The sequence below is a fragment of the Syzygium oleosum genome, unplaced genomic scaffold (assembly GCF_021117445.2).
Source record: "Syzygium oleosum isolate NSW1041296 unplaced genomic scaffold, Sole_v2.1 Sole_v2.27, whole genome shotgun sequence".
Taxonomy (NCBI): domain Eukaryota; kingdom Viridiplantae; phylum Streptophyta; class Magnoliopsida; order Myrtales; family Myrtaceae; genus Syzygium; species Syzygium oleosum.
In genome coordinates this window covers 4,714,598-4,740,830 of record NW_026607511.1, presented here as the reverse complement: position 1 = coordinate 4,740,830, position 26,233 = coordinate 4,714,598, and the positions used below count along the sequence as shown (strand labels likewise).

General features: G+C 41.6%; 3 protein-coding genes and 1 pseudogene across 4 annotated transcripts in view; 2 read left to right on the top strand and 2 right to left on the bottom strand.

The window, feature by feature from the left end:
• The first annotated feature begins 7,472 nt into the window (after positions 1-7,472).
• LOC115692873 (mitogen-activated protein kinase kinase kinase 1-like) overlaps positions 7,473-26,233 on the top strand; it is a 49,781-nt gene continuing 31,020 nt past the window's right edge. Inside the window, exons 1-2 of one of the 2 annotated variants that reach the window (XM_056303497.1) lie at positions 7,473-7,870; positions 8,459-8,486. In XM_056303497.1, coding sequence (XP_056159472.1) covers positions 7,566-7,870; positions 8,459-8,486 — 333 coding nt within the window. In that variant the 5' untranslated portion in view covers positions 7,473-7,565. The remainder of the gene's footprint in view (positions 7,871-8,458; positions 8,487-26,233) is intronic. The other variant, XM_056303496.1, reaches the window with a different exon arrangement.
• LOC130135115 (mitogen-activated protein kinase kinase kinase 1-like) lies at positions 11,268-13,833 on the top strand (annotated as a pseudogene).
• Positions 18,965-20,862, bottom strand: LOC115692893 (kinetochore protein NDC80 homolog). Its single transcript, XM_030619864.2, has 3 exons — positions 20,459-20,862; positions 19,640-19,786; positions 18,965-19,424 (listed from the first exon to the last, which is right to left on the bottom strand). Exons 1-3 carry the CDS (start codon positions 20,639-20,641, stop codon positions 19,206-19,208), a joined length of 549 nt encoding a protein of 182 aa, XP_030475724.2. The 5' UTR covers positions 20,642-20,862; the 3' UTR covers positions 18,965-19,205.
• On the bottom strand, positions 21,696-23,773 carry LOC115665685 (separase-like). The gene is made up of 3 exons (XM_056303498.1): positions 23,377-23,773; positions 22,464-22,706; positions 21,696-22,292 (listed from the first exon to the last, which is right to left on the bottom strand). The coding sequence occupies exons 1-3, from the start codon at positions 23,419-23,421 to the stop codon at positions 22,128-22,130; spliced, it is 453 nt and encodes a 150-aa protein (XP_056159473.1). The 5' UTR covers positions 23,422-23,773; the 3' UTR covers positions 21,696-22,127.

Below are 26,233 nucleotides of genomic sequence, written 5' to 3'. Positions count from 1 at the left end.
TGCAGAAATGGGTGGCCCCAAGGTTGGCCAAGCCAAAAACGTCATCGGCTGTCCAAAATTGTCACTTTCAAAATTCTCGATTCCCGGGCCCGAATTCCAAGAAATGACTAAAATCGAACAATCGCGACTTTAGCTTATCTCTTGCTAACGGGTGGCTCATTGGGATTACGCGCTCTCGACCCATGACCGACACTAAGTCAAATCACGTTTAAGTTTGCTCGAACCAAAACGACCTCGATTGTCATATAATTGCGAGGGTCTGTCACTAGTGCCCTTTGGACACGATCAATCAAATAGACCGGTCTCGGTTGGCTCAAAACATTCCCTCATCAATCGATATGGTCGAAGATCGAACCAAGGTCGAGTTCTTTGGTCGTGCGAACTCAATCCCGTACTAGCCTTACCCCTAAGGTTAGCATCCCGTGAATGCGCATTTCCGGGTGAGATCTCACTATAAGTGCATTGGCCAAAATATTCATTTCATGAATCCCGGGAAAAGGATCGAAAATTCAGACTGTTACAGATTTATTCTGCAGAACCGGTGTGGGCAGCCGATTGATAATGTGTACAGCTGCTTCAAAGGCAAAGTCCCAATAATGATAGGGGACAGAAGCATGATAGAGCATTGCGAGTCCCATTTCAACTATGTGGCGATGTTTGCGCTCGGCTGAGCCATTCTGAAGGGGTAGGCGTGGACAGGAGGTCCTATGAAAAATACCTTTCGCTTGCAATAATTGAACAAACGGTGCAAAGATAAAATCTCCCGCACGGTTAGATTGAAAAGCTTTGACCTTAGTGTTAAGTTGATTTTCAACAAGGTGAGGAAAACAGTGACAATGGATAAGGACTGGTCGCGAGAGTGAAAAAGATAAAACCAAGAAAATTTATATTAATCATCCGTAAAACAAACATAATATTTATTATTTTGGGACGACGTGATAGGAGCAGGCCCCTAGACATCAAAGTGAACTAGTTTTAGGGGAGCCTTGGACCTATTAGTTGTCTGTAGATGAGACTGTTTATGACTCTTGCTGGAAAGACAAGCTGAACAAACTGGAACATGACTTAATGACTTATTTAAGATTCTTGAAATAGTAGGAAATGCGGCATGACCAAGACGACAATGCCAATGGGTGAGTGACTCCACTTGAGAAATGAAGCAGGTTGGAAACGTAGGTGACAATGATGAGAGTGCGTAGAGGCCTTGATTAATGTCCCCCCGGAGAAGGATCCTACCCGTACGACGGCACTTCACAAAGAAATAGTTCGGTGAGAAAATAAAGTCACATGAATTTTCAGCAGAGAATTGACGAACAGAAATTAAGTTCTTAGTGATAGACGGAACGACTAGGATATTAGACATGTGGAAATCACGGGTAATAATGGTACCTATGTGAGTGATGGGAAGACTTGACCCATTACCTATGGTGACCTACTGAGTGCCATGATATGGTTGAACTGAGGACAGCTGATGAGGATTGTTGGTAATGTAATGTGTGGCACCCGAGTCGGGATACCAGACATCAGGAGAAAGCACCGATGGTGGAGGTGGTATCTCAGCCAATTGAACTTGTGGTGGAAGTGACTGCTGCTTGTGTTTGTAGCCTCCGGAGAACCCAAATTGTTCATTGAATCGATTGTGACAAGCAACGGCCTTGTGTCTCGGGCGATTGCAAATCTGGCATCTCACATTGCTACGTCTTTGATTTTTGTTGCCATTGAAATTTCGGTACTGAGAGTTGCCCAGATTATTGAAGTTGGGCTGCTATCCATGAGGATTAAGATTCCTCTGTTGCCCTCTATTTGAGTTGGGGCTGTTGAAATTGGAAGCAGGGCCACGCTGTGAATGGGAATTTTGGCCCAAGCTGGTGTTGTGCGCAACGAAGGCAGCCGGTTGGGTGGTTTGTGGTTCCTGGAGCTCCAACAACACTTCATGAGCCAAGAGAAGGCCATGAAAAGACTCCCTGGTCATTTGTTGATGCTGAGTGCGAATCGAAATTGCAACAGCCAAGCTTTGAAACTCAGCTCCTAGGCCTCGGAAGATATGTGTTCAGTACGCTTGTGGTGAGATGATCTCACCAATGGAGGCCAATTGATCATATATAAAAGTAGCCTGTTGAAGAAATTCGGTCACTATTTGATGACCTTTCCGCATTGTCTAAAGTTGCAGCCGCAATTGGGTAGCTCGCGCACTGTTTTGGGCAGCGAAAGATGCAGAGAAGAAATTCCACACAGCATGAGAGGTGCTTAGATTAGATAACTGACCCACAATTGAATCGGCTATCGTGCTTAAGATCCACCCGAGAGCAATCTGGTCCCGTGTATACTAGTTATCGTATTCGGGATTGGGCACAATATTGGAAGAACCATCTGTATTGGTTTGAGTAATTTGTTGTGGAGGACATGGCAGCGTTCCATCGACGATTGAAATCAATTTATTTGCTCGAAGGAAGGGGAGGATTCGAGCTTTTCACACCACGTAGTTGTCCCCGGTGAATTTCACCCCAAGATTTGGACAACTGGATGACCCCATGAAATTTCCAGATGACGGAATGACGGAGCTAGTGAGAGACAAGATTGTTGAACTGGACGGCATTGAGATGCTAACAGCGGCGGGAGTCGCGGGACTCGATTCTATTGAGGAACTTAGATCGGAACTCATGGCTATGATGCTTTCGCAATTGATTGCTATGATCCCATGTAAAACCTCAAGAAATTAATATCTTAAGGCAACAAGAGTTGCGGCTAAAGGTAGCCATATATTGTGTTTAATAATATTTTTGTATATCGCTAATGAAAGGTACATGTGCCTATTTATAGGCTTTAAAGGTTAACTATCTAAAGTACCAAATAACAAAATATCAATTACATCATATCAAAATCAAGATAAAATCTCCTAAATATATTTATATCTCTAACATAGGAAAATAATCATGGAGGAAATCTCTGCTGAGCTGTAGCTTTGCTATCTAACAATACTTAGGCTCCGTTTGTTTCATGGAAAATGAATGATTTGGAAAAAAATTTCCTAAAAATGATCGTTTGTATCTCTTACAAAAATGAATGAAGGAAAAATAATTTTATTGTCCGCGAAAATGTTTAAATATATATTATTGTTGATAATGAAAACATTTTTTATCGATTAATTATTTCAAACGATACAATCGATCTTTTTTAGGAAAATATTTTTCAAATCATTTATTTTCTGCGAAACAAACATACCTTTCGTAAAAATTCAAAGTTGACTCTCTTGTTTTTCCCCTAAATTAACCCTTCATGTTTCAATGTGTTAGCCTAATCAAACGATCTCGGAATTAAGTGATTCTTACATGGATTTGTAGCATAGAATTATCAAAATACCCCAAAATGTCAGTTTTCACCTCTAAATCTGACCCGGCTCTTTAAAAAAAAAACAATTGACAAGGCAAATCAATCCAGAAAATTACGAAACCACTCTCATTTGAAAAGTTAGAATGTCTTTTAAAATTTTGTAGTTCATCAAATTTTCAAATTAGGCTCGCATCTTTTCGAATTTTCATCAATTCCCCCAACTGGTCAAAACGAAATCTGATTCCTTAACAGTCCGACTAATTTGAAAAATTAATTGACCTAGTAAATCAACCCATTATTTTATAAAATCTACCTCATTCAAAAGCTTAAGAAGTCTTCTAAATTTTTGTAGGTCATCAATTTTCGAGATTTTTAGGTTAAGACTTCCTAGTCTTCAAATTACAGAGACATGCTCACTAAATATCCTAATTCTAGATTTATTATCAGTTTTCCGGAATCATCGATCTATATATCGAGATGAATTTAACCTAGCAAACGATGTCCAATTATTATCTATGACCTATCAAATTAAAGCTTAGGATGTCGGGATTATTACTCTAAGTCGTTATTTTCATTTATGATTTTTCCATTTACTAGGTCGAATCACCTAATTACTAGGACTGACTCAGTGACCCCAAAATTGAAGAATGAAAAAAGTGTTCAACGTATTGGTTTAGTTAAGTGCATGTTAGGATATTCTTCAATAGGCACCCATACAATATGTTTAGCATATTGATGGAAAACTTACATCATATATTTCATCAATCAATTAAGAACGAAAATCATACGAATTCGCATTGAAATCAACACCTGTGCTAATCAATCATAGAATCGAAGCATGTATGAAATTACATCAGCTAATTCTCATTAAATAGGCATTAACACGAGCTTTCTAATTCTCAACCAGCAAGTAAATCAGCTAATCCTAAGCATGACTCTAGACTACTATAAGTGAGGAATATTCTTGGTTACATGCTAGCATTAGAATTGCACTTATAATACAAAACGTTCCTACATGTGATACGGGCCTAAGTCTATCTTGCGAAACTACAACCTTTGGATGTCTTGAAACAAAGACAGGCGCATGTTCTAACATCTTCTCTATTTCTCGCACAATACACATCTCTCATATATGAACAAGACTATTAGAAATCAAATACGCCCGCTCTAGAGCAAAACCCAAGATGACCCAGGTTGGTTTGACTAAATGTTATATAAAATGCAGAGCTAGATGTGAACTTCCTTTTTCATTTGTATCTAAGCAGACCATTAGGCAGTCCACAATTTGCATAACACCGCGAGTTAAAATGCAATAGAAAAATTATATTGGGAAATTCGCCGAAACTGAAAATCTCATTGCATCATGTCTTAAGTTCGAATCTAACGAAGAAAAAGGAAAGTGAGTGCATAAGAGAGAGGTACGAGACGCAAAGAAAATCTTAATGATCGAGCCTTCACTTTCTCTCAGAAACGTTTAAACTGAAACCGTGGCTTCAAAATTTCAATTTCAAATCCAAAAGAATGTATGGAGCGAGAAGAGGGAGGAAGGGGAGAGATTACGAGTTGAAAAGTGGGCCCCACCGTGGATGCGTGGCGATCGATGAATGGATCGGTAAGGGACGTGTCTATGCAATATTTTCTCTATGATATATGGTCCTATGCCGACCAAACTCGCGTCGATGGTTCGATCTTCATGCTGGAACGGCAAGGGGAGTGCAACAGCCGTCGGATCTTTTAATCTTCAGGAGGCCAGAGAGAGAGAGAGAGAGAGAGAGAGAGAAGCCAGAATAGTTTGCTATGGCTTGGTGGATTGGACCGGAGAAATGGTCTGAAGTAAATGGGTTTGGATTTTGGTTTTTATCGTTTCCACTTCTCCTTTTTTATTGAAAAATGGTCTGATTGGCGTCACTACACGTTGAAACCTTGAATTTCCTTTTTTATTATTTTTGAATTTTACGCCGACTCGCTCTAGAAATGTTGTTTCCTGTTTTTCACTAGTTAGATATTGGGAAAATTTCAAATAAGGTTCTTAAGTGTTCTTATTTTCTCAAATAAATGCCTAAAGTGGCTATATCGGTCTCAAAGAAGAGTCTGACCTCTTCGGTCGAAGGGCATATCCGTCCTTTGGTTTTCTGGATTTTTCTTTTCTTTTCTTTCCTTTCTTTTTCCCTTTTTTCTATTTTTTTCTTTTCCTTTTCTTTTTCTTTTTTCTTTTTCCCTCTTTTCACCGCCAGCCATTGCCGCGCCTCGTCTATGGCCGGCAGAAGTCGTTGAACTCAGGCAAGGGTGGCCCTCGCCCGCCCAAGCAAAGATTGCCTTTGTCAACCCAGGCGAGAGCGACTCTCGCCCACCCAAGTGACCCTCACCCTCGCTTGAGTCTGGCAACCTCCATCGACCATCAACGAGGCGCAATGATGGCCGGGGGAGGAAAAGGAAAAGGAAAGGAAAAGAAAGTAAAAAATATATATATATTTTAAAAATATATATATATTTTAAAAATATACTCGTAATTTTTTTTTACTGAAATACTCCTTCTCCGATAGCCAGAATAGTTAATGGTTGGCCAAAAGTTCTTATTTGAAATGATTTGATCACTTTATGCCTCTATTTGAGACTGGCATGGCCACCTCAGATCCATATTTGAAATAATGTCAACTTCAGATCTTTATTTGAAATTTTCCCGGACAAAGAGATATTGCAAATAAATCAACCCTGCAAAGGTTGACTAGATTGACGGATTCATTTCCAAATTGAGTGCAAGAAGGGCATCGGCCAAATAAACAAGACTAGAAGACACACCGCTCGTTTCAACTTCCAAGCACAAAATGGCATGTACATATAATGGGAGGGAATCGCGTAGAGAGGCCAGTCGGGGCGAGAAGCAAGCAGTAAAGACGGGGCAAACGGGCTCCGTAGTTTGCCGAGATAGCATTCGCGGTCTCGGAGAGACGGGGGTCATCATCTCCGAGATCTCGTGTTCCATATACTAATCGTGCTACGACATCGCATCGACCGGTGAAACAAGCCGGAAAGCGCGCTCCTGGATTTCTTCTTCGCTTTTCTTCCTGTGGCTTCCTGTTGCTTCGTTGTAAGATGGTCTGGCTAAACAAAAACCCGAGTCGTGAAGAACCAAAATCATGCTGCCGCGCGAAATTAGATATGCTCACTCCGCAAGAAGTAGTCGTCTACCCGAAGACGATCACTACGTTCCAACCAAAAAGGGAGATCCTACTGATTGTACGGCCCGGCCCAAACTCGGTTTACTTTTGCTCCCCCCAGAAGAAGATGCCTGGCCATATATTTCAGGGACCGGACGGTGCTCGTTTCCGAATTGTTTTAATCACGCCGCCGGCAGAACTCCACCAACCTTGTCAAGGTGGAGATTGCAAAGGAGCCCTGTGCGTGTTAACTCTGATTAGGGGTGCAAAGGGAGCCCTGTGCGTGTTAACTCTGATTAGGGGTGTGCAAAAGAACCGAGACTCGTCCGGATCGCTCGGAATTGGACTGGAACCGGTGGTTCCCGGTTCCAATTTTTTGGAACCGATGGGTACCGGTCCGGTTCCCGATTCCCAATGTGGAACCGCCCACCCGGACAGATAATATAATAATAATATTTTTATTTTTTTATTTGTAATTAAAAAAATTTGACAAAAAAATTTAAAAAAAAAGAAGAAAATTGTTATCATGTCTGAAGCTCTTGTGTAATTGTGATACCTTGGTCATTTTTCTCAATAATTGACAGGTACCCACTTGATTTATGGATGATGTGGTTAATATAATCGATCATAATATAGGAATTGTATGGATAGTTATGTTCTTTTTTTTGTTCTATTGATCCAATGTTGGTCCATAAATTTTTTTTTTATTTGTCCATGAAAACTTGTTGGGACTGGTTCCATGGACCCGCCCGGGAACCAGATCGGACCGGTGGTCTGGTTCTCGGGCGGGTCCATGGAACTGACGAGCGATTCTCAATTTCAATTTTTTGAACCGATCTTGTAGGGACGGTCCACGGTTCCGGGTGGGAACCGCCCATCCGGACCATGCACACCCCTAGCTCTGACCCCCGGGTTTCGCGAGGTTACCGACTCACCCGTCTTTTTCGCGCCATCGATCTTCTTTTTCTACACTTCGCCAAGAGAGAGAGAGAGGAAAGACAGAGAGTAGGGGATTATACTTACCGATCCTCTCTGCAGAAGGAGAGAGCGGCGGCATAAGGGAGGCTCGCGCAAACGATGGAGGGAGAAGGCTCCGAGTCGATGGCCGCTCCTCCTCCTCCTCCTCCCAAGATCTTCCACAGCGGCATTTCGCATGAAGTGGATGGGTCGTCTGGAGTAGATTCCGGCTGTTTATGGTCGACTGCTGCTGGAGACGAGAAGGAGCCTAGGGATGGGGACGGTGTGCGGAACACCCCTTCTGCGCCACCCAGATGGCACACTGTTTCTCCCCAGGGGAGTTTGAATCCAAAATTCACCTCTTGGAGAAAGATCCGGAAGTTGGGAAGGGGGTCATTCGCAGATGTCTATAAAGTCATCACTGAGTAAGATTGCCTTTGCTTCTCTCTTTGATAACCGTTTAGTTTATTCTTGTTATATGAGCGAGCGATCTTCGGGGGGCGAAGCACGGTCGGTGTTCGCCCATCGTGATGTTTTCATCCGTGCTTAGAATTAGGAACACTTGGGCCAATCCTGCGTGTGCAGTAGAACAGAACATGGAATCGTTTGGTTGACATAAGAGGCGCATTTTAAAGAGACGTGACAAACGGTTATCCAATTGCTTAATCTGCTTGATCTTCACGTTAGGGGAATTGGAGTTGTAGCATGACTGGTATGGTACTTACTTACTGAAGACCATTCTATATTGCCAAACAGATCGATGAAGTAAACATCTTGTATTTCAAAAACCGCATAAATTTAGTTGTTCTCCATCGTTTTTCTGTGACTTTACTAGCTTGACTAGGGTGCAATTTTTTTCTTTCGTTTTTTTCTCTTTATATCATCTGTAGTGCACGAATTATCTTAACTGTGTTTGGTCTAGGCATCATTCACGAAAGACTTGGCATTTGTATCCTCTCTCTCTCTCTCTCTCTCTCTCTCTCTCTCTCTCTCATGCTTCTCTATTTCAACAGCGATGGATCCTTTTTCGCTGTAAAGGAGGTTTGTTTGTTGGATCAAGGACGCCTAGGCAAGAAGCTGCTTGAGAAGGTAACTGCTTGTCTCTTTCTGTATCTTGTGAACTGGCCCTTAGGCATGACTACTTGACTTACCTCGCTCTTGTAACTGCCAAGCTGATGTATATTTATCAGGCTGCCGTGTATGCAACCGTAGACCTGGTGTGTGTTCGATAGATTTTCTTTCTTTTGACTCTTCCTTTTCTAGCGATACTCTGCTTTCTTTTCAGGAAATTGTGCTTTATCCACAATTTGAGCATGAGAACATAGTTCGATATATCGGCACAGACAAGGTGCGGTTCCTTCTTACTAAGTTGCTTTCTGCAGTGTCTTCCACTTTGGCATCGATTATGATATTCACCGGAACTGAGCAAAATATTTAGGGGCACATGGCTGTGATTGTAGCCGCAATATAGTGGTGGCATCATCATCACTGCATGTATTAGCTCCAACTGTCCTGTGAATAAGATCACAGCAATTGCGGCTTTTTAGCAGTAACGGCCGCTCAGGACGGAGTCAAGCATTTTTAGGTCTCCTCCACCGCAAGAAGAGTTTGTGATGAATTGACTATTACCCGTAACAGTAATTATGTGAGAAAGAAGATATGTAGAGTAGACGTCAGTTTATTGAGTCTCTCTCCCTCTCTCCTGCGCGGGCCCTCGCGATGAAAGTAATTTTTTTTCTCCCTTCTAGAAAGTGCCTGTTTTGTAATCAATTGGCCCTTTGTTTTGTGGTGGTGAACGATTTACAATACCTTGCAAACTGAAGATTCAGGTCAAACTCTCAGGACTAATAAAAAGGAATCAAAGGATGAGAAAGTGAAGTCAGTTAATTCTCCATGGGTCCTTTAATTGACCATCTGATGGTCCGCATGGCTAATGCTCCCCGACCATTTCTTCCTCATCTATAACTGGTCGTGGCTGTAGCAACAACAATGGAGTTCCTCCACGTGCTGACTTTTGTTCCATCTATTCTAGTCCACCGTGTCTTTTATTCTACTCCTTTTCATGCAACGTCATGTAGTTCTTACCTCTACAAGTAGAGAAAACTGGAAATGGAATCAATCATTGTTCAAGCGAGGGAAGTAGTTCCCATCTTAGTGGCTTAAATATTCAAGTACCTGTTTTTTTCTTTCTTCTAAACATAGTTTGGCAAGAAGCATCAGATCTAAGAAAGCGCCATGACATAACTTCTTTTTGGAGATGAAACATGCAAAAGATTGTTGCTTTCCAACCGAATTCGGTTTACCACACCTACATTCCACCACATTGTTTTGTGGCAGTGAGGGATTACCGAAATAGGGCCCCTCCTTCTTTCGCCGGGTGCGCTAGGGGACATTTTTTTGTTGGCACTGATGCAAGTTGAAACCGTGGCGAACGCTCATGACTTGGATGTTTGTGTTGTAAAAGGAAACCAACAAAAGAAGAGCTGGGTCTCATGCATTCTTGCCTTATTTTCCTATTTAAGTTCACAAAATTACTTTTAAATTTGTCATCTGATGTAAACTTTTACTTAATCAACCCCCTTCAAGCAGATTCTACTAGACACTGATCGTTTATTGAGGAAGTCCTCGGTACCAAAGTGCAATTCGGGTAGCATAACCAACTTAACAATGATTCCTAGTCCCTGTGAAAGTAATTTCCTCAGGGCCTTGTCTAGGAACCTCTGTTCTTCGTACACTTGATTGCTGGGGGAAGGGTGTTGTCTTGATCCAATGATTAGTTAGGCATTAAAAGAGGCCTAGAAATCCAGGATCATTAGGATGAGAAATACGTAAATGTCACTGATGTTTGTTTCATTTTATTTGCTATCTGGTACAGTTGTCTCTAACTTATCTTGTTAAAATATCCCATATAGTTTGTTTATGGGGTTTCGATGTGCCTTATATACATGTAGCCTCCTTCCACCTAAGAGCATAATCTTTTGGGTTCTGACACAATTTCAAAACCAGGTTCTACCACAGTTTATTTCTGTACATGACTTCCTTTTCAGCAGTTCAATGTGCTGTTCTCAATCCGTTTGCACGTGAGAGGGGATGTTATAATATTCTACATCGCTTGTTTACGTAGTTTCAATGTGCCTTGCATACTTTGTCTTGTTCCACCTAATTGCTTGAACTTTTGAGTTGGATATTCTAACATACATGATTTTCACTCTCTTTCAGGATGACAGGAAGCTTTATGTATTCCTTGAGTTCATGTCCAATGGTTCACTTTCAACTCTTTATCACAAAGGCCGCTTGACAGAACCCCAAGTACCCGAATTCACTTGGCAAATTCTAAATGGTTTAAAGTATCTTCATGACCGGAAAGTGATACACAGGTAGAAGAAAGATGCTTGATTTTGCATTAGTAGTTTTGACTAATTGAAATAGTGATTCCCACTTCTCATTTCTGATGGAAGGTTGATTTTGTTAAGGAAAGAGATCACAACCAAACAAAGAGCACATTGAAATATATATATATATATATATATATATATATATATATATATATATTTGTTTCATGGCACACCCCCATGGTGCCTTTTGATAATACATTCTTTTACTTATCCAAATACTTTTTGTGGATTAAGGGAGTTGTCAAATCTTTAGACCAAAATTTAGTGTTATGAGAAGTAGATTTCTTGTGATAATCAGTAAACGACGAAGTAACATCACGAGCTTGTTCAGCAATATTTAGCACAGACAAGATTATTTTATCATGAGAATGGTTGAAGGTGGAAGAGGGATGAGAATTTTAACCTTTTGTATATCCTACTTGCATCTATGCTGGTTTCTCATGCTTCCAGTTCCTTCATTCTGTAGGGATATCAAATGTGCTAACATACTGGTTGATGAGAATGAATCTGTGAAACTTGCAGACTTCGGATTGGCGAAGGTATGTCCCATCAGCGAAAGTAAACTCTCTCTCTCTCTCTCTCTCTCTCTCTCTCTCTCTCTCTCTCTGCGCGCGCATGCGCGAGTAGCAAAGGCACATGCTCAAAAACGTATGCACACACAAACAGCGTGCGAGCAACAAAGATGCATGTACAAATACGTACTCGTGCGCACACGACAAACACAGGCATAGACATGCACAGAGTGAAGCATGTGTTGCCCTTTACTTTTCGAAGATAACATATCAACTCTCTGTGTTTATCCGTACAGGACACCGAAATGAGTGCCGCTAAAACCAGCTTAGGAACTTTTCTATGGATGGCGCCTGAGGTTTGCACTCTCTGCTGCCATTGTTTTAAGATACCATCGTTGGCTTTAGAAGGCACATATCTTTCCCATTTCTTTTTCATCCTCGTTGGTTGTTACTGCAGGTCGTCAATAGTTTGAATAAAGGGCGCTATGAGTTGGCAGCTGACATTTGGAGCCTTGGGTGCACTGTTTTGGAGATGTTAACACGCAAGCCTCCATATTCTCACCTAGGACTGGTATGTAATTAACCTTCTTTTTATGTTTTATATCCTCGAGAATTTAGGGGTGTTAGAAACCAACCAAAATTTCTTGCATTTTCGGTTTCCGGTTCGGATAATTGAAAAAATGACCGTTCTTTTTATTTTCCCGGTTCAGTTTATTTCGGCTCGGTTAACATAACCGAGCTGAACCGTTAACACCCCTACTCGAGGTCCATGTTATGCCGGAGTCACTACCATAAGTTGAGCGCATATTGTGATGAGTCCATTAGGCCGTCATTTTGAGAAAGCAAAACGAGTTGCCCCACCTACATAGAAAAGAGAGAGGGCAGAGAATTCAATGACAATCATCAAGAGTAGGGTCGTGTCAAAAGGATATGCATAGTATTTATGGCCGATGGTTGGTTGGGATTCTAGAACAAATGATTAGTTAACATGGTGTGAAAACTCGATTGAACATTTGAATCTTGACTCTCTTTTAAGGAATTTGGCATTGTTGTCTAATACTTTTAATCACTAGTACAAGTGTACACTGAGTGTACGGTGGCAGGCGTTGAGATTATCACATATTGTAAATATGTAAATAGTATCCCACCTGTAGATATTGGGTACACGTGTAACCCTACCATTCAGTCTCAAGAATCTCTCCATCTTCTCCTTCACTGCCACATGGTACTTGAGCAACCAAGAGAGATTCAAATCCTAACATCGTCATCGCCATCTGTGCTCCAGTTTTGATGAGAGCAGCACTGACAGTGATTGCTTGCTGTTCCCTTCTGTGTCCTTTCATTGTGTAATTGTCCTCCGATCTGTCACTCGCCATTATTGACCTTGGTGATTCCCTCATCACCTTCGAGTGTTGATTCTCCGCCGCTTCTCTCTTAATCAACCGTTGACCTGGATGGTTGTCTTCTCTGCTTAGGTGGGTTAATATGGAAGTTAGGTACTTTCTCAATTTGGTTGGTAACTTTCGAATATTATGACGATTTTCGTGTTCTATGTCTAGTTGGCAACTTCTCCATACATGTAGTAAGTTTTCCATCAGGGATGGTAATTAACTGATGTTGGGCACGAGGGCACAGAAGCCCTCTTTTGTTGATAGAATGGCTGCTGCTTAAGTTTGGAGTGCTCTGGTCTTGTGAGTGAATTGTGAAGGTTGCACTGCTTTGTGCTTATCTTTGGATTTTGTTTATTATAAAGGCGAAAAAGTAGTACCATCCTACTCAAGCCATCATAAAACATGCAACTAACGCCCCCTCTCTTTTACTTTTTCGTCAAATTTAGGACGCTCGAGAATTTCGAGCAAAAAGCAATAGATACTTATGCTTAATTAGGAGTAGTTGGCAAACACTAATGCAGTTGGTCCCTGTGAACTGTTGTTAACATGGCAGATGATTGCCCGAAGTATGATGCGCTTAGATTTGTCGATGGATCTTATTGGTTTATCCAGCCGTCACATGTTAGTTGCCCCCTGGATTTATGATTAACACTATTGCCCCCGCTTCGTGTTCTTTCTTATTGTGGCAGTGGGAAGCATTGGAAGAAATCAGGGCGGGCCACCTTCCTGAAGTTCCGGAGTCTTTATCAACAGACGCTCAGGACTTCATACGCAAATGCTTGTGTGTAGACCCGAAGGTTCGGCCTTCCGCAGCGCAGTTGCTAGACCATCCCTTTGTGAGGAAGCCATCTACTTCTGATTTTTTTGCTCCACCTCGTTGACAAATCGAATTGTCATAAGGTTTTGGCCATGCCATCCCTTTTCGATTCATTTCTCCTGAAGATACCTCCATCAACTTACCAAATCTGTACTCTCCAAAGACTTACAACTCTTAACAGTCTACGCTAAACTTTTAAATTGGAGCAAACAGTCCAAGTATCTGTAGTGTCTATGGTCCATTTCCCAATTCCCTAACAAACTTGTCATGTTCTATGGTTTTCTCCATGAGTTTTAATTGTGCCTCCAGATTGTCCTGAAAGTTTCCGTAGTGGTTAATTGGTGCGCGATAGGTTAATCAGCATTTCCATAAGGGAGAGGTGTGAGCAAGTGACTGTCCATGCCATGAAAACAGCCATAGCTGCAGTTTCCCTTAGCGTATATCAGAATCTAGGAATATCAACATGAAAGTTTTGGTAGCGTGACAGCGACAACAACACTTTGAGAAACGGAAGTGGATAAATATGCTTCGTACTTCCTGCAATTGTCGAACACAAAGTGGCCTCATCTCTCAAGAGCTTTTATTGGACACTGGACGGAAGTTCCGGACTACTTAAGGGAGCAACTTAATTGAATGGCCTCATCTTCTTTTGTGGGCGGGTGTTGTGACATCCTCAAATTCGACCCTATTCGGAATGTAATGAAATGATGATTTTAATCGATGTACTATTAGTAATTCTCGCTCTGAATTGATCACTCATGAGAGACTAACCGATTGGGAAAGGCTGTTAAGGAATTAAATACGCACGACCTGAGAACTCGATCAGGGATTGATAATTCGACCATAAGGATTGACGAGGGACAATTTTGAGCCATTATAGACCGATCAAGGGATGGTTATAAAACGATTCGCCAATAGTATATAATCGGATCGCGGGTGATTCCGCTTGACCGTTGTATGTATTGCGAACGATTCTAAACCCATTGACTGATGATCGCGTACTTTGGAACTAGTGATTGACCCCTCGCAATTACATGACAATCGAGATCATCCATGGTTCGAGAAAACTTAAACGTGGTTTGATACCGAATCAACCACGGGTCGAATTCGCGTAACTCCTAAAAGCCGCCCGTTAGTTTGAGATATACTAAAGTCGCAATTGATTGATTTTTACCAAGAATTAGAATCCGAATTTGGATGTCGAATCTCCGAGGATTTCAAAACTAAATTATTGGACACCGCCTCATTGATTTGCTCGTTTATCGGTTTGCTCGACATTCTCGGAAAAGGATTTAGCGGGCCGAGAATTTGAGCCCACGAGGAAGTGGGCCAGACGAAGGCACATTGGGCCTCAAGCCCAATGTGATTCGGCCACATGGGCCCAAGGCAAACCCAAGTGGCCCAATTTAGCCCATTGAACCCAATTTCAAGCCCAATTTCAATTCAAGCCCAAGTTTGAGCCCATTAGCATTTTCAAGCCCATTCATAATCCGTTTGAGCCCAAATTTGATTATACGAGCCCGTACGAAATTCTAGCTCGTATACGCATATAAGTATTTTTATACTTTGTGAAATTACCAAAATACCCTTCTAGCTTTTATGACAAAGAAACAAAGGCATTTAAGAGAGAGAAGACTTTTGTGCATTTTTGAATGATGAAAGAGGACTTTGAAGGCTTGTCTTAAATGAGAGAAATATCTCTCTTTTGTCTCTCTTTCCCCACTCTCTCTCTCATTTCACGACCACCCCTTCCTCTCTCTTTTCTATCTCTCCATTTTCCTCTCAATTTTCATTCTTCTTCCCCCTTTTCTTCCTTTCTCGGCCAAACCAGCAGAACAGCCTTTGGGCTGCTGTTCTTGCTGCTTTACACCACCACTGAACCACCAGCAGCTCGCCGTGTTCTCCTGGTGCCGTGCACCACCCGTTCAACCCTTTTTTCGCCGCCGGTTCAAGGCCGCCGAGCCAAAAACAGCCGCCCCAAAGCTGCTGTCCAGCCGAGACTCAGTCGTCATCGTCTTTCCGTGTCAATTCCGGACCGTGCAAAGCGTAGCCCTCGCCGCCGCCGACGCACCGGTGTCTCCGGAATTTTAAACGGGTGAGTTTTCGCACTAATCCCTTGCTTAGTAGGTTAAACTTCATTAGAGCGGATTAGTTTAAGTTAATTGTGCTTAGTACTAATTGATTAGGGATTAGTGATAATCTATTGGATTAATTATATTATTATTTTATTAATTTTCGGAAATTAAATAATAATATTTTATTAATTTTCGGAATTAAAAATATTATTATTTTATTAATATTTTTGTGGAAATTCCGAAATTAAATTGTGTTTATTTTAGGCTTAAATTGTGATGCCTAAGCTAGAATTTGCGTTATATATTGGTTTGTATGCCAAATTGAATTGTTTGGTTATGGTGAAATATAGAATTACGGGTATTTAATTAATAAACCCTGAGGTGTCGGGTTTATTTGTTAAGTTTTATGTGAGAAATATGTTGTGGGTACTTGAATATAGAAGCATGCCAAGTTTGGGAATTTATTGATATGTGCATAATCACGTGTGAATATTTTAGTACATTTTTATGTGGAGAAGTTGGATATTTCAACGTATTAGCACAGATTATGCTTGCATCGGCTATTGAAAATTATAATGATGGAACCTGAGTATTGCTATGTGTGCATGATCACCTAAAGGTTCCTTTCGTGCCCGGTTATATCGGAAAACCGTATACCGGATGACCGCCAACCTAGGGTTTGGCCGTGGCCCTAACGGGTGTCCCCAATTTGGTAATTGGAAGCCGTCGCTGGTAGCAGGGGAGACGTAGTCATTCGCGAATCGGATTCGGAATGAACCCATTTATGGGATATGCCGTCATTGTGGTTGGGTGAGACGATGCCGTGCCCGATGGGGCGGGACGATGCCCGGATATACCGGAAGACTGCCAACCTGAGGCGAATATCACGGGTTGTGCCGTAGCCCCTGGTGTGGCTGTAGTAATTGGAATACGCGTGAAAGATTATGGTGGCATTGCGCTTGATTATGAGATGAAATTGCTAGGCACGGTATGGGACGGGCCGAAGCGGTTTCACTTTATAATCGGGACACGTGTGAATGCATTGTACTTGAGAAAATTGATGCGTATTCTGATTGTATTATATGCTTATTGCATTATTATGGCATACGGTGAATCATAATGTACAGGGCGTGTGCATGTGCCCAGGGCAAGGTAAGGTTGCCTGTGATTGTGTTGTGAAGTACCTGTATGTTCTATATTGAGTTGTCTGCCATCGATGTATCGTTGCATGTGTTAGGTACATCCGAGATGAGTTGACCTCCTAGTCGAGGCTTAGGTCGTGAACTCGCTGAGATTTATCTCATTCGTTGTTGTTAACCACTTTTCAGGTCATCCGATATGAGTACACGTACCGTTCCTTGGGAACTGGCTTTTTGAGGGAGAACACTTTTGAGGTTATCCTCGTAGATAGAGGAGCTAGGTTAACCCGCACTGTTCCGGTTGTAATCGGGAAGGTCCGCGTGGTGTTCTTGTAATATATTAACCCGATGTATTGCTGATGATGTTGTTTGAATTGAGGTGTGTTTTCCTGACTATCCCTGTTGTTATGATTGGGAGTTTTTAATTCGCTTTCGCATGCGTTTAATCATTAGTAATTCGATTGGGTCGGCGATGCATCCTGGGACGTCGCATTTATAACGACCTTGGTGGGATGTTAGTGCGCTCGAGGGTCGGGGCGTGACAGGTGTCTTTTGGAAGATTGTTGGTCTCCCAAAGCAAATGGTCTCACGTTTTAAAGCATCAGGGCAGATGCGACGGTTATTAGATGTTTTTCATGTTGCCTATCGACTTTTCTTAGCCTCCTCGATGGTGTCAAAACTGTTTGATTTTAAGACGACTCCTTTTGTTGTTTTGATTGCAGACCAAGTCCTTCCAGCTATAGAGTTTTAACTCGTCGCGGTAGACATTTGGATAGGAAAAAACAGGATGGAGCAGTAGTCAGCTTTCTCTGGTGTTTGTGTAAATCTTATAAGCCGAAATGCCGAGGGTGTCGTCATAGTTTCTCCTACTTAAATCGTTGGTGGCACACTCGAAATGCAGCTGCATTTCTTTGAACCACTCGATGGTCGGCGGCATATTGATGACTGGCAAATACTCCCAAAGGCGTCGCCAAGTTTATAATGTAGTACTTTTTCTTCTGCCAGGTAACGTCTCTTTGGCAGTGGAGGGCCATCTCTTTTAAATTGGAGCTTCTCAAAGATCGACTGTCCTTAAGAACGGTATTCTTGGGCTGCAACTGATTTTCTGGTGTCTTTCGTCTGCTCGAGATGAGCACGCCTTGTTTATCTGGGAATTGCAAATAGCATGTCATGGTGTATATTTTCCGTTAGAAAGAAAGGAAGAAAACAAAGATGGCGATGAGGCGGCGCATCTGACGACAATTTTTCTGCCTCTAGGAAGCGTAGATAGGTGCACACAACTTCTACAGGATCAAAGATTGGACACACAGATCTGCGGCGGAATGCGCATTAGCTTCCTTTCCGTTTGTTTTTATTTAACGGCACGTCGCTTCAAGAGCAGCGCTCGTATCGTGCTATGAAAATTTCGTACCGACAACAATCGGGTCCGTTGACGCAAGGAGCGAAAACTGATTTTACAATTGTGGTATACGCTCACGCTCAACATCTAGGAGGGGGGATGGTTCTTGGAAACATAGCCGTGCTTCCCAAGAGTCCTTCCAGACTTTTTTCTCCCCTCTTGTTCTTCTTTATCCTTGTTTCATTTTTGTCCATTTTAGATCTTCCTGTTTTGTAAATGTCTCTTGATGGGGAGTGTGTAGTGTTTGGCTGAGTGTATAAATGGGTTATGAGGGCACTATCTGGGCAAGCATTTCCTTTCCTTTCCTTTCCCTTCCTTTCTCAATGTTTATTTCCGATGGCCAAATTTTCTACTGCATAAATATCGATTGGAGTTTAGAGTGGCGATTCATTTTCATCCTATTTATGCTTGTAAATGATCAAATCTTCACGTTGACATCACAAAATTTATACTTAAGTTGGCAATCGGGTTTCTGACTTCTGAGGCTACCTTTTTCTCTTGGCATTTGAGATCCACTCTTCATTTTCTTCAATTTGATGGGAATCTCCCCACCTTGAGGGTTAATCAAACGTGCACTCTTCTCAATTCATGTCTAAAAGTATCTGTCAAGAGTACAATATATGCTGCTGGAGCTTTTCTATTGTACACAAGGTGTGTCCGCCGAGTCGGTTGTGAACATCTCGATTCGAAGAAACACCCTTTCGTGATTACGTCCGACTCACCCAAACCTTAGGGAATCGTTGGCCCAAGTATTTCATTGTGATACCTCAAATATTGCAATAAAAACAACCCCACAAAGTTTGACCGGATTGACATATTCATTTTCACAAGACTAGAAGACACTTCCGCTTGTTTAAGTACAGTAAGGCATGTGCATAATGAGGCAATTGTGTACCCAAGTCGCAGAGACACCAGTTAGGTGAGAAGCAAGCAATAGAATGGCAGTTGCCTGATCAGAAAACAAAACACACCGAGAGAACGAGGATTTACGATGGTATTGTATAGCTTACTATTTTTGACGATTCACATGCTTCAAATCACTGAGCTCATTTGTGCAGGCAAGGAGGCTCTGTAGTCTGCCGAGATAGTATTAGCGGTCTCCGAGAGATTGGTCTTTATCTCGGAGATTTTGCATTCCATATACTCTTCGTGCTTTGAGACCATATCAACCAATGAAAAGAGCTCAAAAGCGCGCTTCTGGATTTCTTCTTCGCTTTCTTTGATGGCTTCCTGCTGCTTTATTTTAGATGTCTACAAAAACAAGTAGTAACAACAAATCACGCCGCATGAAACTATACATGCCTGCTCTGCAAGAACAATCTTCTACCGAAGATCAATCGATCACGTTCCGAAGTGAGGAATGCCACTGATTGTGTGGTATGACTTAAATTCTGTTAACTTTCAGGACAAAAGATTTCCAGCCATATATTTCGGTGCCAGAATTCAGTGATTCAACCATACCATACCTTCAAGACCTCTGCAGCTTCTCTTTCCACGATGTTCAAGTTATGAGCTTCTACTTCAACATCCTCCACCATCCTTTGCACCTCCAGTGCACATCTATGAATGTAGTCTTGCATTTCTTGCTTCAGTAGATTCATTTGATCTTCAAGCTGCGCAAATTCTAGCATTAGAGCTTTTGCCAAGACAGGGAAAGAACAGGCAAGTAGACCAAAAATTCTTGCGTTATGCTAACTATCATGATGTAATATGACGCTATTTTCCTTCAGATGTTACGGGATTAAGCACTTCTTTATGTACAGCAAGCGTTAACCTACAATATGTTTCCTGACACCAGTCACGACTTTTTTTAGCTAGTTTTGTTCTCAAAGGACACCCACACCATATGCTTCAACAGCTCCACATATTATGTTGAGCATTAACAGAAAGAAAAATAATGTCAAACATCAACAGAATCCTACTTCGTGTAGGTAATGGTGAGTTCTATGACTGCTTTGATCTGAAAGTATGTCAAGCACCGAATCATAACTCTTCAATACTAAAATCAACAATAATTTTCTCAACTTCCGTTGACTACCCAGAACAAGCTATTGCTACTCAATCCCTCGGCCAAAAGTCTACATTACCAACCTCTTGTGATCCAGTCAATACGCCCCACACTAAGTTGGATGTTATCGCCAGTTTCTCTTTCCAGTTTCACCAACAAATTTTTAATTTCATCTGGTATCATAGTTTTCATCAAGAAGTCAAAAACTAACTTTCAGGTCTAAGAGATAAGCACAGTTTGAACACTTCGTGGGTTGGTAATTAATCCAAGTACTTACTTCCTCAACACGTGAATGAAGTTGCAAGACACGGTTTCTCTTCTCCTCAATTCTAGCAGCAGTTTCTTTGGACTGTTGCTGAAAGATGATTAACTCTTCAAGTTTCTCCACCGAGCTTTTGTTGATGTCATCGGCATGCATGTCGAGTGCCGGCTTTAGGGTTGACTTGTAGTCAATGCCCATCACCTCCGCAGGTGTAGACCCTTTTGCATTCAACACGTACTGGTAATCTGAACCAAGCTTTAACCCAAAATCACAAAACAAAAGAGTAGTTGAAGGAGAAGGACTACAGAAAATCACTCCAAAAGAAAGAAATCACTCGACGGGATGATAACATCGTAATGGAAGCTGTACAACCTCAAACATGGCACATAGAATAACTCGACACATTATTCATGGTTATTAACCTCAGAACAATTTAGCACGAAAAGATAAAAAAAACTACGGCATCACTTCTTGATGAGATCAAAATAATTAAACTCAATCACGTGCCGAGTCAGTATAGGCACAAGAACTAGCACTGAAGAAATCCAAACACACCAACACATGAGAATGTAGGTCTGTTGATGTTGAAGAATCCCATGAGATTTCAACCAGTGTAAAGTATACAGCCCAAAATAGCAAACATACCCAGCTTCAACCTTACGAGTATTAGACCATTTCCAAGATGGCATCCAAATACCAAAAGCACATAACATAGAAACTTTCAAGACCAACAAAGAAGAACAAATTAACAAGACTGCAGCAACTGCAAGAATTAGAACTTACTTCCGGACAGCCTTGTTGCATTCGTTGGCAAGTTCCTCGAGCTCCTTGAATTTGAGCACGAGGGTCCTGTCATATGCTCCTTGAATTACTCAGCCCGACAAAATCAAATCCGTTCATATGCTCGAAGGCAGCTCGAGAACCATGGTCATACAAACACTGATGACAAGACACAACGCTTTGAATTCACCGTTGCAGATCAGGTTGATTACACCAACAGCCCAAAGTTAAGAGTAAAACAGAATAGAAAGAAGGCTAAGTTGCACCTTCGTCTCCGGAGCTCAACAGGCAAGCCAGAAGAGAACTGTGAGATCTCCATATACTAATCATGGACGGGTGTAAAAGGCGTATTTCATCGTATTTGTAACACATATCCGTATCAAATATAACAATACGCATATCATATTTACATACAGAATACTTATATTGTATAGCTGCAAAGGGTTATCTAGGCCTAGAATTTTCGTCAGGAAATGAAAATTCAAGGACAGAGTAACAATAACCACAATGCTATAAATCCATTTTTCTCTTTATTCCTGTGGGAACACCATAATATACCGGCGATGCCCCGATTAAGAATGACAGAGTGCAAGTTTCATGAGCCTGACCCATGAATGATCCAATCATCGGTTTATGGTGACAAGTATCCATGCATCCAGCATGGCCTTCCCAAACCGGTCGATGTCCTTGTCGGTCACTTCCCATAAGTTGGCAACAATGACAGGAGAACCGGCTAAGAGGTAGGACACTGATGTACCTTCCGGAACATATGCCCATTACGAAGCAGAGAACTGCTACTACACCCCATTAGAAGAGTAGCAGCACAAGTGTCTAGCTTCTGAATCTCATGACGTGGAATATATTGCGATCTTGTGTCAGAAAATCCCGATGTAACATTTCAATGTCATGTTGAATATGTAGTAGAATTATATATCAGTTCCAAGAGTAGGTCGAAATTCAGAGCAAAATAAGGAAATTTACCACTCCCATGGCCAAAATATATAAAGAGGTCATGGCTTGTCAAGGCAAGGGCCAATTCTTTCGGCACAGGTGCAAAACCGGCATTACCCTGTTTGGTGAATCACATTAGATTTCGTCTAAATAAACACTAACAATTTAACGTTATGACCGTCATATTCTCTAGTGTCAACCGAAAGATGCAATCTATTTCAAGTTGGAGGTTCTCTCTGGTGCATTTTCGTTCATTCTCTGTTCATTTATTATAGACTACAAAGAGTACCTTCAGCTTTTGATCTCTAAACCAGTTCTCAAATTCAACTTGCGTGTTGCTGAGATCGCCACTGGGATTCAACAGATAATATGCATCTAACGGATCTATAAAAGGAAAAGAAGCAATAGGAGGTCCAACTTGCTGCTCCTCACGCTGAGAGCTCCTATCCAGTGTCAGGAAAATGCTGCCTACAGAAGGCATACGATAAACCTCCTGGTTTCTTAGAGCCGGCAAGTTCTCCCATGGGAGCATCTGCAGAAAATTGTATGTGGAATCGAATGAAGATTGCTAAGCAAGACAATAAAGGAAAAACTACAACATGCCCCATAACTAGTGAAACAACCCCAATCAAGAAAATTACGACAACAAAATAAGCATTACCTCACTAGGAGGGGTGAGCTCTATGAATCCTTTTATGTCATTGCGCTCGATTTCCTGTCAAATCTTATGAAAGATCTAAATACTCCATATGGCCTATGACAACATTTCTAAAGACATTTTCTAGTGGAATATAACGGTGCAGATAATAGACGGCACCTTGTTGGTTTGCGGCACAACTAAGACAAACTTTCCCACATAAAAAGGGGGAAATACCAACATAAGGCCAAACCTCAATTTTATGTTGATAGCATTATGTGCACTTATGGTTGAGAATTGAGAACCACATGACACTAGAAATTCAACTTTTTGCCTTTCGATAGCATAAAAGAAAGTGTAACAAAAAAAAGAAATTACTTGGAGGAATATACATTTTAATATGGCCCCTAGCCCAAAAACTCTGCCACCTAAAGAAATAACTACCAAAATTGGTTTTAAAATCAGATACTGCAAGAATTCAATCAAATAAGTCACCCTTTAGGCAGGAAAAGTTAGAGAACTAAGTCTAATATTAGATGAAAAGTTAAGGGAGTGGCAGACAAACCTGCACCTCGCTATCCGACACTAAAATAATTGGCTCTCTATACATATGATCTTCCTCTTCAAGCTCCTTTATTGCTTCATGAATCAATTGACACGCCAGCTCAGACAATTCACCATATCCTTTACATGCAAACGATGGAATCCTGCCCCTTTCTTCGACATATTGATTTATGCTACCAACATAGCAAGTTCTGTCTGACCGTAATAGTGGTATTAAAGCTTCCCTTTTACTGTCCAATTTTACCCCTCCAAGTATAACCTAAAGCAAACCTGCGTCAATTTTGATTTTGCACTTATGTTTCAGGTCATGAACCAGTTTATTTAACACAGTCTCCATTCGTGTGCAATTCAACAATCCTGCAAGAAGCAGGCATCTCCAAGGTGCCAACCATGATTTTTCTAATTTCCTAGTTTGTGTCGACAAAACATAAGCAAATAGCATTAGTCTAATTTCAAGCTTATGGACAGAATGCCGCAACAGCAACACTGCAAAAATAAAGAACGTAAAAAAATGAGAAGTATCATCATAACTGTAATGACCATGCCTGCCTACTGGCCGAGCAGGCTTGGAAGAACTCACCCCAGCAATTTACCCGGGCGGAGATCAAGATTCTTTCTCTTAGTCCACCATAACAGCCTATTTACCTTTGTATCTTCCAAAGCATGGAGAGAACATGACAAGTAATTTTCCTCCAGTGTCTCCTTAAATGCTGGAACTACATCGTGGACCACGCTGGAACCCCAGGGACAATGCCAATGTTTATCCAGCGATTTCTTGTTGCTAGATTCGTCTTCTGAATTTGAAACTACATCAAAATCATCTGAGGAATTTTGAAAAGGTTTAAGTCAAATTAACTCCCATGTTAGACTGCATCAAAAGTACTGCAAGATTACAACAACTGATATTCATGGAGCAAACTGGAAGTACCTTCCAAAATTGGATCCAAGGGCATAAGTACAACTATAGGTTGCAAGCCGTGCTTCAAGCGCGATAAAATCATCCATGTATGGATATAAGAAGGATACAGCAATAGCTCTTGCAACAACTTGGCATCAGAACCATCAACAGCACTTATACAGAGCACTGTGGCCCAAGGAAGACACCCAAAGAATCTTCTAACAAGATCTTCAAGATTTTGAATAGACTCTGGTGCAAGCCTGCAGCAAGAAAACAAAACCATGTTCAGTCAATTTGACGCAGAACACAAGGGAAATCAAATCTAAATCTTCTTAGATTTGGCAAAATTAATCTTCTTGATGGAATTGATCTGCTACTCGTTCACAACAGTATATGAATATCAGCTAGTGACATAATTGGCTATGCCACTTGGAAAAGAGACCTCAGATATTTGCATAGATCTTTCTTCCCGATTGCTTCCATGATAGAAGCTGTGCCAGCAGCAATCAGTCCCTCGCCCGAAAAGTTGTGCCAGCAGCAATCAGTCCATTGCTTTGGCATGTCACTACAAAGGCAATGAATGATATCCGCCGTAGTACGGTTGACGACTTCAGTTTGACCGTCAGTTTGGGGATGGAAAGAGATACTATACTGTAAATCCGTCCCAAATAAGTGCCACAGGCCAAAAATGACTGAGGAACTTGGTGTCACGGTATGATGTGATTGTTTTGGGCACACCATGCAGGCGGACTACTTCCCGAAAGCATAGGCTTGCCACATGGGAAGCATCGCAAGTTTTTTTGCAAGGAATAAAGTGTACCATCTTTGTGAACCTATCCACCAACACAAAAACAAAATCCATACCTCGCTAGGTTTGGGAAAGGCCCAACACAAAATCCATTGAAATGTCTACCCAAGGTCCTTAAGGAATAGGTAAATGGGTGTAAAGACTAGTGTTTTACGAGTGGCTTTTGGCATTCTGATAGATGTAGCACTTTTTCACAAATCGCCAACACCTCGCTTCAGTTGAGGCCAATAGTACCGCTCTTCAACCAAGGCAACAGTTTTGTCTCGACCCAAATGTCCTCCAAGGGTGCTACCATGGAGCTCTCGAATGAGTTGTTCTCGTAAAGAGCTGCGAGGGATGCACAACCTATTGCCAAAAAACAAGAATTTATCTTGAATGATCATATCGCCATGAGAGCCTGTCGTAGAACACTTATCCCAAATGTCTTGAAAGTCCTCATCCCCGGCATAAAGGGCACAAAGGTGATCAAATCCCACAACGTCGGTGCGCATGGTGACGAGTGTTACAATATGACGTCTAAGTGCATCAGCGACTTTGTTCAAGTGGGCCGCCTTGTGTCGAAGCACGAAGTTGAATTGTTCCACAAAGGAAACCCAACGTGCATGCATTCGATTCATATGCTTTTGACTCTTGATATACTTGAGTGCTTGATGGTCAGTGTTATGGACAAACTTATGTTGATAAACATAGGGTTGCCAATGTTTGATGGCTCGTATTACAGCAAAGTACTCTTGTTCATAGGTAGACTATCGCCTACGGACATAATTAAATGTCTCGCGAAAATAAGCAATAGGTTTACCTTCCTAGGAGAGAACAACGGCTATGCCTACTCCAGAGGCATCATAGTCCAATTCAAATACCTTTTCAAAGTCTGGGCGCATCAGTACTCGTACCGTGGAAAGTTTCTCTTTAATGAGAGCAAAGCTGCTTCTGCTTCATCACCTCAATGAAATTAAGCATTCAGTGATCGACGCTACTGAAATTTCGGAGAAAGCGTTGGTAGAATGTCGTGAGCCTGTGGAAGCCACACGCCTCCCCAATGGTTTGGGGAGCTGGCCAATCGCGAATAGCAGCTACCTTTTGTGCATCAACTTGGAGGCCTTCTGCTCCAACAATATACCCCAAGAAAAGGAGTTTGTCAGTCGTGAAACT

Excerpts from the sequence above, each read along its gene's own strand:
- LOC115665685 (XM_056303498.1), bottom strand. The coding sequence starts at position 23,421 with ATGTATAGAGAGCCAATTATTTTAGTGTCGGATAGCGAGGTGCAG. Across the intron at positions 22,707-23,376 it reads TGTCGGATAGCGAGGTGCAG|ATGCTCCCATGGGAGAACTT; the intron begins GTTTGTCTGCCA and ends AATTTTCTGCAG. Across the intron at positions 22,293-22,463 it reads TTAGAGATCAAAAGCTGAAG|GGTAATGCCGGTTTTGCACC; the intron begins GTACTCTTTGTA and ends TTCACCAAACAG.
- LOC115692893 (XM_030619864.2), bottom strand. The coding sequence starts at position 20,641 with ATGGGCATTGACTACAAGTCAACCCTAAAGCCGGCACTCGACATGCAT. Across the intron at positions 19,787-20,458 it reads TTCATTCACGTGTTGAGGAA|CTTGAAGATCAAATGAATCT; the intron begins GTAAGTACTTGG and ends GAATTTGCGCAG. Across the intron at positions 19,425-19,639 it reads AAGCTGCAGAGGTCTTGAAG|ACATCTAAAATAAAGCAGCA; the intron begins GTATGGTATGGT and ends TTGTTTTTGTAG.